Here is a 12628-nt window from a genome sequence, read left to right as displayed (position 1 = left end):
ATAAAATAAAACACATTCACATGTGTTAATATTTGCATTAAAAAGTTTGAAAGACTCTCCAAGAAACCAGTAAAATGATTACTTGTGTGTATGGGAGTGGGAATGGACCATAGAATGGGTGAGAATTAGATGTTACACTGTATTAATAGTATCTGTGTGTATTTGAGACAGAGTCTTGCTATGCAGTGTAGGTTGGCTTTGAACTCTCCATCCTCCTGCCTTAGACTCCCCAGTGCTATCACACCTGGCCACTTACTGTTTTGTTTTGTTTTTTTCCTCAAGAAACCAGAAGGTTGTTTTTTTTTTTTTTTTCGTCTTTTTGAATCAGGGTCTCCTGGTAGCCCCAGCTGGCCATGAGATCTGCCTGCCTGTGCCTCCCCAGTGCTGGGACTAAAAGTGTATGCCACCACGTCCAACAGAGGTTAGTATTTTTATGTGGACAATTTTTCATTGTTGAGAATTACTTTTTGGAAGTTTTTAAAAAAATTTATTTATTATTTTTATTTATATGTATGAGTGTATTGCTTGCATGTAGGTGTACACCCATGTCGTGCAATGCCCGAGGAGGTCAGAAGAGGCTGTTGGATTCCCTGGGACTGGAGTTACGGACAGTTGTTAGCTGCCATGTGGGTGCTGGGATTTGAACCTGGGTCTTCTGCAAGAACAACCAGTGTTCTTAACCGCTGAGCCATCTCTCCAGCCCCTTAAAGTTTAAAAAAAAAATTTGTTATTTTTATTTTATGTGTATGAGTGTATTGCCTGCGTGTAGGTAAGTGCACCCGTGTCATGGAATTCCCCTGGAGGTCAGAAGAGGCTGTTGGATCCCCTGGGACTGGTGTTACAGACAGTTGTTAGCTGCCATGTGGGTGCTGGGATTTGAACCCGGGTCTTCTGCAAGAACAACCAATGTTCTTAACTGCTGAGCCATTTCTCCAGCCCCTATTTTTAAAAGTTTTTATAAAAACAGTTACTATTATTTTGTCTTTTTGAGACAGGGTCTCCCTGTAGCCCCAACTGGCCTGGAGATCCGCCTGCCTCTGCCTCCCAAGTGCTGAAATTAAAGGCATGTACCACCATGCCTGGCTAGTCCCTATTTTTAAAAGTTTTAAGACATACAGTGAAGCCAGAGAAAGCCACATGTGTGGGTAGATTTGGCTTCTTGTCTTCCATTGTGGTCTTGGGTTTACTGTCCCACCTCTAGTGGCCACCAAAGTATTTGGCACATTCTGGGTCCTGAATAAACATTGAATGAATGAATAGGTACAGAGTGCAGTGTTGAGTATGATTTTTGTTGTTGTTCTTTACTTGAAATTTCTGTGTGTGTGTGTGTGTGTGTGCGTGTGTGTGTGTGTGTGTGTGTGTGTGTGTGTGTGTGTGTTTGTGTATGTGGGCAACTTTCAGGAATCTGTTTTCTCCATCCACCATGTGGGTCCCAGGCTTCGTAGCAGGTGCCTTTACCTGCTAAGCCATCTCCCTGGTCTATGTTGAGTAAGTTTTGATGACTAGTAGTTTCTCTAAGAAATTTGAAATGAGGGAGGGAGCAAGAAGTTCAGTGGGTCAGTGATTTGGAAGGTGTGGAGAATTTTTGAAATAGCTGCTGTGGAGAACTGGAGCTAGAACTTCTAGCTGAAAATTGTGTCTGTAGGCAGCAGCGCATGCCCGGCTGAGCAGAGTCACTGCATTTTTTTCTCTAAAGACAGTTACTGAATTAATTATGGTCCTGGGAGTTCCTTTACCTCTCTTCTCTTCTGTGTGGGAGAAGTTTGATGCCATTTGGGCCTCTCTTTGGTCTGTGACCTAGTGTTGGTTTGTTTTATGTCTGGAAGTTGTCTTCTTCCATTGATCTGAACCGATATTGTAATACATTTGTTGGATCGTCTAATCTGTCCTTCTGTTCTGTGTTCTAAAAAGGTTTTATTTCCTTTCTTCCTTCTTAAACTTGCTCATAGATGTAATATCTTCTTGATTTTATTTATTTTTATTTTATTTTTATTTTATGTGTATGTGTGTATTACCAGCATGTAGGTAAGTGCCCCTGTGTTGTGCAGTGCCCTCACAGGACAGAAGAGACTGTCAGATCCCCTGGAACTGGAGTTACAGACAGTTGTTAGCTACCATGTGGGTGCTGGGATTCGAACCCTGGTCCTCTGCAAGAACAGTCAGTGTTCTTAACTGCCGTGCCATCTCTCCAGCCCGTGTTCTTTTATTTTGTCTATTTTTCAGTTTTTTAAAAGATAGACTCTCATCCCAGACTGTCAGAACTCACTGTGTAGCTGAGGATGACCTTGAACTGTCCATCCTCCTGTTTTAGCCTCTCTGTTTCAGCTTTTCAAGTGCTGGGATTACAGGCATGCGCCACCATGTGTGTTTTCCATCTGTCAGATTTAAAAGTCAGGCACTAAAGCATTGGAAGGTCCAAGTTTATGGACAAGATACATTCACTGCTGGCACCACTGATAGGTAAGAACTGGGGCTTGCAAGGCAAACACTGCCACTGAGCTACACTCCCAGCCCAGAGGGCTGGAATGAAGGGCATTAATAGATCTTTTCTCTGGATCTTGTTGGTTTCTTTGAAGAGAGGTGTTCTCTAGGCTCTGCTCCTAGAAAGTTCATCCCTGGTCACTATGGGCAAAGGGTTAATTTCTTAATCTTCCTGTGTTAAGTATAGTGCTTCTGGGGTACCTGGTGTACTTAAGTCTCAGAAACAGGACTGTGTTTCCATTTCTCCAGGAAACAAACCTGCTTCTTTGGAAGAAGAGGGATGGAAGGGCAGCTGTCTGGTGGAGTGGGTGTGGAGAGGAGAGTCAGGGTCTCACTAGTTTCTTATGCAGATTTTCATCTGATTTCTCTAAGACCGAGAGCTGAGTAAAGAAATACCAGCAGAGTTAGAAGGGCGCTCTAGCCCCGGCTGAGAAGACGCCAGCACAACAGAGCAGAGCGCCTGTATGTTCTTTCTAACTCCCATTAATTGCTCCGACATCCAACTCCTTCCTAGTTTTCTTGACCTCACTGTCCGTTGTTTCAACCACTCCCTTTCCAGGAGTTTCTTCTCCCCACTCTTGCCTTCCTGCTACAGATCCCACCTGGAGAAAATTCCAGTCCAGCTGCCTCTGCTCTTCTTTCTCCACATGCACTGGGCCTGCTACATTCTGCTAGTGCAAATCACAGTTTTTCAAACTGACTCGGTGGTCTCTGAGCTCATTCCACTTAAACACATCACATAAACACACATTTCTCACTACTCTTCAAGCTCCAGTGAAATTACATGAGCAGAATTTTTTTAAAAATTTATTGTTTTTAAATTGTATGTGTATGAGTGTTTTGCCTGTATGTATGTAAGTGCATCTGTGTCATGCAGTCTCCTCAGAAGCTAGAAGAAGGCATCAGATCCCTTGGAACTGGAGTTACAGATGGTTGTGAGCTGAGCTGCTGTATAGGTGCTGGGAACTGAACCCAGGTCCTCTGCAAGAACAGCCAGTGCTCTTAACTACTGAGCCATCTCTCTAGCCCATATCAACAAAATTTTAATCTGGAAAGATAAGGCAAACAAGAAAGAAATAAGGTGATAGGAAGCAGGGGAGAAAGGTTAACTGGTTTAGCCAGCTGCAGAAAGTCAAAGCTCCTGTGTGTCCAAAGGCCCGGGCTGGTTCTTGGGGTAAAATCCCCTAAAGGCTTGTGAATAAAAGTACTGGCTCTTGCCGGGCGTGGTGGCGCACGCCTTTAATCCCAGTACTCGGGAGGCAGAGGTACTGGCTCTTTTGGAAAGCAGGTGGTGGGGGCACACCTGAAAACATGGGGAGCCAAGTACGAAGGAACAGAGCATGTTAGGGGCTTTGGAGCCAAGCACACCTGTGTCCAAACCCAGCTCAGCCATGTACTGGCTGTGTGACCTGGACAAGTGTCATATCTTAGAAATTCAGTTCCATTTTTAAAATGTGGGTCATAGACTTACCTTGAACAGGTGTGACGGTTAGCACAGTGTATTTTTTTTTTTTTTTTTTTTTTTTGAAGCAGGGTCTCCCTGTAGCCCCAGCTGTCCTGGAACTCACTATGTAGACCAGGCTGGCCTCAAACTCACAAAGATCCGCCTGCCTCTGCCTCCCAAGTGCTGGGATTAAAGGCGTGCGCCACCACTCCTGGCAGCACAGTGCATTTTAAGTACAGAAGGTGGCATATGGTAAGTACTAAAATAGGACCTCTCTTTTGGAGTGCTGGGGATGGAACCTGGGACTTTGTGTATGGTAGGCAAGCACTCCACCTCCAGCCTAGCAGAACCATGTTAGTTGCTTGACCTTTGTACTCTGTTTGTCACTAGTAGGGGAAGCTGGCAGAGTGCCTCTGAAGGACTGACCCTCTACCTCAAATCCTGGACTAGTGCTCCCACTTCTCCAGACCTAGTGCACTCAAGAAAAATCTAAGTGGGGTTGGAGAGATGGCTCAGTGGTTAAGAACACTGGCTCTTCTTGCAGAAGACCCAGGTTTGAATCCTAGCACCCACATGGCAGCTAAGAACTATCTGTAACTCTGGTTCCAGGGGATCTGGCCCCATCTTCTAACTTCCATGAGCATTGCATGACATGGGTGTATTTACATACATGTAGGCAATATACTCATACACATAAAGGAAAAATAATAATAATAAAAAAAGAAAAGTCTAAGCATCTCTTGGACCTGTGTTTCCAGCTGGTAGGAGGCAAGTGGCTGTTGGCTGACTTGTTTGAGTATCCCCCTTCAAGAAGGGGACTCAGTTCCAGATCTATTTGCTCTCAATAGATCTTCAGGCCTCAGTGTTAGGCCTCTCTCCCCAGCTGGGCTTCTCTCCCCATCTGGCCCTCTGAGCATTCTCTCCTTTGGGGAATAGAGCCCATTACAAGGATTCAGCTATCCCTGGGCTCTCAGGCCTGCTTTCTACCAGTATCTCATCAGAACCCTAGGCCAACCTTCCCTGACTCTGTGTCTGTAGTCCAGGGAAGCCTCCAGGTGGATGAATGCTTCCAGGAAGTTGCTAGTTTATTTTTCATCGTGTTTCTCCGTCTTGCATCCATCATTTGTCCTAGGGAAAGAATCTTTCCAGTTACTCAAGCATGAAACACCAGGTTTATCTTTGATTCTTCATTTCCTCCAATGAGATTCCTTAAGTGTTGAATTCAGTGTGATCTAGAGAATGACCAAACCTGAAGTTTCCTTTGTCTGCCCTTTCCTGACTGACCCACTGTTCTAAGTGTGGATTACCTTTGCCTGTTAATTCCTATGCATCCTGATGTTAAAAACTAGCCTTCTGGGAACATCAATTTTATTTTATTTCTTTTTGCCTCCGCCTCTGCCCCCTCTGCCTCCTCCTCCTCCTCTTCTTCTTCATCCTCCTCCTTGGCCTCCTCTTCCTCTGTCTCCTCCTCCTCCTCCACCTCCACCTCTGCTGCCGCTTTTTGAGACAGGAACTTGCTATGTAGTCTAGGCTGGCCTCAAACTCATTGTGTAGCTCAGGCTGGCTTCAAACTCACAGTGATCCTTCTGCCTCAACCTCCCAGGCATTGTGATTATAGTTGAGCTACCACACACTCAATTTTTTTGGTTTGTTTTTTTGTTTTTTTTTGGTCTTTTTGAGACAGGGTCTCCCTGTAGCCCCAGCTGTCCTGGAACTCACTGTGTAGACCAGGGTGGTCTTGAACTCACAGAGATCTGCCTGCCTCTGCCTCCTGAGTGCTGGGATTAAAGGCGTGCACCACCATGCCCGGCTTGTTTTGTTTTTTAACTTTTTTTTTTTGTCTTTTTGAGACGGGGTCTTCTTGTAGCCCCAGCTGTCCTGGAACTCACTATGTAGAGCGGGCTGACCTCGAACTCACAAAGATCTGCCTGCCTCTCAAGTGCTGGGACTAAAGGCGTATGCCACTATGCCCGGCCTATTTTTTTAACTTAAAAATTTTTTTAAAAATTATTTTTATTTTATGTGCATGAGTGTTATGCCTGCATGTAGGTAAGTGCACCTGTGTCGTGCAATGCCCAAGGAGAACAGAAGAGGCTGTCAGATCCCCTGGGACTGGAGTTACAGTTGTTAGTTGCCATGTGGGTGCTGGGATTCGAACCTGAGTCTTCTGCAAAAACAGTCTGTTTTTAACTACTGAGCCATCTCTCCAGCCCTGTTTTGTTTTTTAAAGAATTTTTTAAATTACATTTCTTGCTGGGTATGGTGGTACACACCTTTAATCTCAGCACTGGGGAGGCAGAGGCAGGTGGAGCTCTGTGAGTTCCAGGTCAGCTAAGGCTATATAGTGAGACCCTGTCTCAAAAAAATTACATATGTATATGTTTTTGTTTTTTTTGTTTTTTTTTTTGAGACAGGGTTTCCCTGTAGCCCCAATTGGCCTGGAACTCACTATGTAGACCAGGCTAGCCTTGAAGTCACAGAGATCCACCTGCCTCTGCCTCCCTAGTGCTGGGATTAAAGGCATGCACTGTGCCAGGCCTTTATATGTATGGGGGCCAGAGGTTAGAGGACAACTTGCAGGAGTTGGCTCTCTCCTTCCAGCACATGGGTCCTAGGGATCAAACTCAGATCATCAGGTGTGGCAGCAGGTACCTTAGCTCCTGAGCCATCTTGCCCATTCCATGTTTTGTTTGGTTTTTGTTTTTTGAGACAGGGTCTTTCTATGTAGTGTTGACTAGCCTGAAACTTGAGGCCCAAGTGTTGTCACTAGAGGTTTGAACCACTGCACCTGGCTCTCAGCATCAATTTATCACATTCCTTGCCATAGAATCTTTCAGTGACTTCATTTTCTGCAGGGTAAATTTCGATTCCTGGGCCTGGGTGGTGCTCAGGGCTTGCTGTAGTCATGCACAGCTCTGTCTGCTCACCTTTGCTTCTATATCACAGCTGGCCAGTGCCTTGACTAACTTCAGGACCAGCCTTGTTCACTTGCCGTGTTAATTCATGGCCTTCTTCCCTCTACCTCAAGTGTCCCTTGCCTCCTGGTCACCTATTCCATTCTCCTGCCCACTCTCAAGTCTCAGTCCCCATACCACTACAGGTCTTTCCCAGTCTTCAGCCTCCTGGGCCTCTTTTCCTGAATTCTGAGGATAGTAAGGGTCCTCATCCATTGGGCTGTTGCTGTTGAGTGCCTGTCTGACCTCCAGTGAGGTGGGGGCTCTCTGGGTCCCAGCATGGATGGCACAGGATTTTGCTTATGTCACACAGTGCCTCATCAACATGGCCTCCTTTTCTTCCTGCTCTCCGAGAGGGTTTCAGAAACCAGAACATAGGCAGATTTGATGGCACAGGCCTATTAATCCCAGTACTTGGGAGGCTGAGATAGGAGGATTTGGAGTCTGATACAAGCCGGGGCTGTGAAGTCTCTGTCTAAAAAAAGGGGGGTGATGGAGGGGAGGCTATGTATGTAGCTCAGTTGGTTGCATGAAGCCCTGGGTTCTATCCCCAGTTTGGCATAATTGGTCTAGTGTGGCTTATGCATACCATCCCAGCCCTTGGGAGAGGGGTAAGGGGCTCAGAGTCATCCCTGGCTATGTAGCGAGTTGGAGGCCAGCCTGGGATGCATGAGACCTTGTCCCTAAAAATAAATACATTAATTAATTTAATTAAATAAATAAAGAATAAACTAAGATAGTTCTAGAAAGTCTCAGAGTTGGAGCCCTCCATGGTCAGGTTCCTGGGCCTATTTTTCCCTCTTCCTTGCTTCCCTCATTTCCGCATACCCTTACTCAGAGCTCTTAAATGCGTGGTGGGAATCCCTTCTCCATGCTGCCTCTCTTCTCATCCCTAAGGTGAATGTGCCACTTGTTTTTGTCTTTATCCCCCACCCCTTCTTCTGTCTGCTAATGATTATTCAAGGAACTTAACTGCTGTCCCTGTCCCAAATTGGTGAAAGTTCTCTTTGGGACAAGGGTCATAAAGTTATGCCATGGCCATGTGACTGCTGGTTTTACCCCACTCCCTCTGCTGCCTTGGTCCTACCATTCTGTAAAGTTCATTGTGTACCTGTCACTAGCTCATCTGAGAAGAGACCTGAGCAAAAAAGTAAGCGTCATGTCTCTTCTTAGGTGGACGGGGGCTTCCGATTCCACCTGCTCGGCATTGATTGCCTTTCCCTTCCTGCCCCTTCCCACGGGCTTTTTCCTTGGATGTTGTCAGTGTCTGCACATGGAGTTCAGAACTGAGCTGCAGGACTTAGGACCTCGGGGCCCTCACTGGGTGGAAGGTCTTGCTTGTTTGGTTCAGATGGGGCACACAGGCTGAGTGAGGAATGGCTCCACCCTGCTTGCAGATTTCATCCTGATGGCTGACTCAAAAACACGCCCTGCCCTGGATGGAGACCCCTTGGCTGTGGAGACCTTGCTCCAGGACGTGTTTGGGATTGTTGTAGATGAGGCCATTCGGAAAGGGACCAGTGTCTCTGAGAAGGTGGGTTCTTTCTCCTATCTCCTCCTAAACCGAGCTCCAATGAATGTATCCCATCTCCTGTGTGCCTCAAGGTCTGCACCCTTGGTCTTTTCTTCTTCGTTCCCCTTGCTTGTGTGCACTTCGAAAACATTCTTGAATTGTTTTAGTTGCAAGTGGTTGACATCTTGTGTCTGATGTGAGGTATGGCTGGGGCAGCCAGTTGATGAGTCTAAGGTCCCTGCATCTTGGCCTCTCCTTAGGTCTGTGAATGGAAAGAGCCTGAAGAGCTAAAACAGCTGCTGGATTTGGAGCTGCAGAGCCAGGGCGAGTCACAGGAGCGGATTCTGGAGCGCTGCCGGGCAGTGATTCACTATAGTGTCAAGACCGGTATGCCTAGGGACCTGGCGGGAGGAGTTTCTGGTCCTTGCACCAAGCTCTACCCTGAGCCCCCTGCCTGTTCCTCTCTTCCAGGTCACCCCCGGTTCTTCAACCAGCTCTTCTCAGGGCTGGATCCTCATGCGCTGGCTGGGCGCATCATCACAGAGAGCCTCAACACCAGCCAGTGAGCCATTCAGGGTCCCTCCGTCTGTAAAAGGACTTGGGTTTGCTTGGGAGGAGCCATCTAAGTAGGAGACAATGGTTTCTGCCCCTCTCCACTGTTTCCTTCCCTCCTGTGCTTTGGGCTCCCGTTCTCCAAGCCTTCTCTTGCCTCCTGACCCGCTGTTTTTGTTTTTTTCTCATCTGTGCTGTCTGTTCTTTGATACTTTCTTTTTCCTCTCTTGGGACCCTTCCTTCACCTCCTCTGACTCCCCTAGTTTAAGGTTCTAGCCCAATAGTGCTGTCCTCTACCTTTTTCACCATTGCTGTCTGGCAGGTACACTTATGAGATTGCCCCCGTGTTTGTGCTCATGGAAGAGGAGGTGCTGAAGAAACTCCGTGCCCTGGTGGGCTGGAGCTCTGGGGATGGGGTCTTCTGCCCGGGTATGTGAGAGGGAGGCCTTCCTTGGGCCTTTGTAAGGGTTCTGCCTTCTGCACCTTTCTCTTGCTCTGTGCAGCTAGCACACAGCAGCAATGTCTCTTGGCTTCCTCTCTGGCTCCACTGGGCTAGACCAGGGAGGAGGCTGGCCAGCCGCCTTGGTCCTGGTGTTGGCCAGAAGTCCTGGATCAGTGCTCTGGAGTCATTTGTTAGGGGAAGGGTGTCTCTTGTGGGCAGCCCAGAGTGTGGAGGGGTGGTCAGGAGGATCTGCTGATCCTGGAGCTGTTCTGGGTTCTTGCACTGCTTGTGAAGGCTTGAGAGCTCATGATGCCTGCTTCTTTAATCAGTTCTGGTTGGAAAGGTCAGGGCAAGCAAGCTCTGGTCTTGACCTACTACCTCTCTCTCTTGCTTCCACTCCCTCCCTGTGACAGGTGGCTCTATCTCCAACATGTATGCCATGAATCTGGCCCGCTATCAGCGCTACCCAGACTGCAAGCAGAGGGGCCTCCGGGCACTTCCACCCTTGGCCCTCTTTACATCAAAGGAGGTAGGAAGAGTCACAGACCCAACCCTGGGCTCCTGTTTCTAATCTTCAGCCAATTCATTGAGACCTTTCAGATCCTCTTCCTGCCGCCCCCTGCCCTCAAATGGATGTGCTTCCATCCAGTCCAGAAGCCCAAATATGCACTTGTGCTTATTTTGTCTTCTCTTTAGAGATAGGTAGGACAAGTACAGTGGGCACAGTCCACTCCTCCGAGGTTGTGGGTGGTCTAGCAGCACTGATACCACCAGAAGCTTAACCCAGATCCAGTGCAGTTCTTGCACACAAACAGGAAGAATCTCTAGCTGTAGGGTCCCATTGATTGCAGCTCACACAGCTTTTACCGGTCTCCATCCTCCCCATCCTCCCTATTTTCTGGCCCCAGCTGCGGTCATGCTAACTTACTTGCCCTCTGCATTCTTCCACAGTGTCACTACTCCATCAGTAAGGGAGCTGCTTTTCTGGGACTTGGCACTGACAGTGTCCGAATGGTCAAGGCTGATGAGAGGTGAAGGTCCCTCTGCTGGCCTGGCACTGACCCAGCGTGGCACATACCTCTGGTGCACCCCTCCTACCTCATTCTTCTTGCAGAATTGCTGCTTCTACCTCTCCATGCCTACCAGAGTCCTTACCCTGTGCCCTGAGGTCTCTTCAACCCATCTTAGTCAAAAGTTCTCACCTTGACCTCTGTGCTGCCCCCACACCTTACCTGTGTCAGGTGCCTCCTCCTGTGAAGCACCTGCACTTTCTCCACTCAGTTTTCTTTTTCAGAGGGAAAATGATCCCTGAGGATCTGGAGAGGCAGATCAGTCTGGCCGAGGCTGAGGTGAGTAAGGGTCCTCGGCAGTGGAGTGGGCCCTTATATCCCCTTCCTGGAAGGTTATTTGGATTCTTTCTGCTTGAGATACTCCTCATGACTCTCCATTATCTCTGTTCTTCTCGGTGTCAGGGACTCTGCTCAGACTTGGGGTTCTAAATTGCTGAGGGAGTCTCAGGCAGCCGGGTAGGGAGGGCAGGAGGTACCTGAAGTGTAGGCAGATGGTTTCTGTGGGCTGAGAGTCAGTGCAGGGGGCTGCTGAGGAGGAGTGCAGGTGAGCAGGGCAGGCAGTGGGGGAAAAGGTAAGGACACTAGCTCTCACCTCTGTGGGGGGGAGCACATTTAAATGTGTCTGTCTACTGACCGGAGTTCTGTTGCTCAGAATTGCAGTGAATAATCACAAGCACATGGAATTCTGTACATGAGGACAGTTTCTGGAACAAAGTATGAAGTGAAAAAAATTTAATACCTGTTAGTAGATAAGATAAATTATGGTATATTTCTAGGGCTCAGTTTCTTTCTCTGTGAAATGAACGTACCACGGAATTTACCACATAGAGCTGTCATAAGGATTAAATGAACTAGTGTGCAAAGCATTTAGAATGGTGCCCGGACATGGACATTAGCTGTTGTGATTTATTTATTTGAGACAGACTGTTGCTGTGTGGCCCAGACTGACTTTAAACTCAGTATGTAGCTCATGTTAGCCTCAAACCTGTGATCTTCCTGTCTCAGCCTCCCCAGTGCCATAATATAGCTGTGGGCCCCCAGGCCCTGCCTTATCATCATCATCATCATCATCATCATGGTACTATGTGGCCAATTAAAATAATAAGATAGGAAGGTATACATGCTAATGAAAGTATCTCCATTCTCTATATAAAACATGTATTTCAGCTGGTGTGGTGGTATACATCTTTAATCTCAGCACTGAGGAGGCAGAGGCAAGTAAATCTCCGTGAGATTGGAGTCAGCCTGGTCTATATAGTGAGTTTCAGGCCACAGAAACCCTGTTTCAAAAACAAACAAAAAAACAAAACCCATGTATTTGAAGTTACCTTTTGGAATGAACACTCTGAACCTATTTTTGCTATTTAGAGCAGTATATACTTAGGATGTATGGCTGCTCCCTATAGCCCCAGCTGGCTTGGAACTTGCTATAGACCAGGCTGGCCTTGAACTCACAGAGATCCACCTGCCTCTGCCTCCCAAGAGCTGGGATTAAAGGCGTGTGCCACCACACCTGGCTGCAATCCATTCCTTTTTATGAGTACTATTCCATTATATGGCTAGACCACAATTTTTTTTTTGTCTTTTTGAGACAGGGTCTCCCTGTAGCCCCAGCTGGCTGGAAACTTGCTATAGCCCAGGCTGGCCTTGAACTCCCAGAGATCCGCCTGCCTCTGCCTCCCAAGTGCTGGGATCAAAGGGGTGCGCCACCACTCCCAGCTTATTTTTGTTTGTGTGTGATTTTTTTTGGTCTTTTTGAGATAGTGTCTCCCTGTAGCTCCAGCTGACCTGGAACTCACTATGTAGACCAGGCTGGCCTTGAACTCCCAGAGATCCGCCTGCCTCTGCCTCCCAAGTGCTGGGATTAAAGGCGTGTGCCACCACGCCCGGCCTTCTATTTCTTTTTTCTTTTTCTTTCCTTAAGAGACAGGGTCTCACTATATAGCCCTGGCTGGCCTAGAATTCAAAATATACACCAGGCTGGCCTCAAATTCACAGAGATCCAATTGCATATGTCTCCCGAGTATTGTGATTAAAGGCGTGTACCACCATGCCCAGCCTTCTATTTTTCTTTTAAGTTTTATTTTATGTGTATGAGTGTATTGCCTGCATGTATGTGAGGTCAGAAGAGGGTTTCAGATTCCCCTGGAACTGGAGTTAAGGACAGTTCGT

General features: G+C 47.4%; 1 protein-coding gene across 5 annotated transcripts in view; it reads left to right on the top strand.

Annotated features, from left to right (window-relative positions):
- The window catches only part of Csad (cysteine sulfinic acid decarboxylase), a 38790-nt gene that overhangs the window by 13431 nt on the left and 12731 nt on the right, over nucleotides 1–12628 (top strand). For all 5 annotated transcript variants that reach the window (XM_029566228.1, XM_008838466.3, XM_029566225.1 and 2 more), the window contains exons 2-8: nucleotides 8277–8413; nucleotides 8653–8779; nucleotides 8864–8954; nucleotides 9267–9373; nucleotides 9800–9915; nucleotides 10338–10417; nucleotides 10681–10735. In XM_029566228.1, coding sequence (XP_029422088.1) covers nucleotides 8288–8413; nucleotides 8653–8779; nucleotides 8864–8954; nucleotides 9267–9373; nucleotides 9800–9915; nucleotides 10338–10417; nucleotides 10681–10735 — 702 coding nt within the window. In that variant the 5' untranslated portion in view covers nucleotides 8277–8287. The remainder of the gene's footprint in view (nucleotides 1–8276; nucleotides 8414–8652; nucleotides 8780–8863; nucleotides 8955–9266; nucleotides 9374–9799; nucleotides 9916–10337; nucleotides 10418–10680; nucleotides 10736–12628) is intronic.

This window comes from Nannospalax galili, unplaced genomic scaffold, assembly GCF_000622305.1.
Source record: "Nannospalax galili isolate Female #2095 unplaced genomic scaffold, S.galili_v1.0 scaffold251, whole genome shotgun sequence".
NCBI lineage: Eukaryota > Metazoa > Chordata > Mammalia > Rodentia > Spalacidae > Nannospalax > Nannospalax galili.
This window is presented reverse-complemented; position numbering and strand designations above follow the sequence as displayed.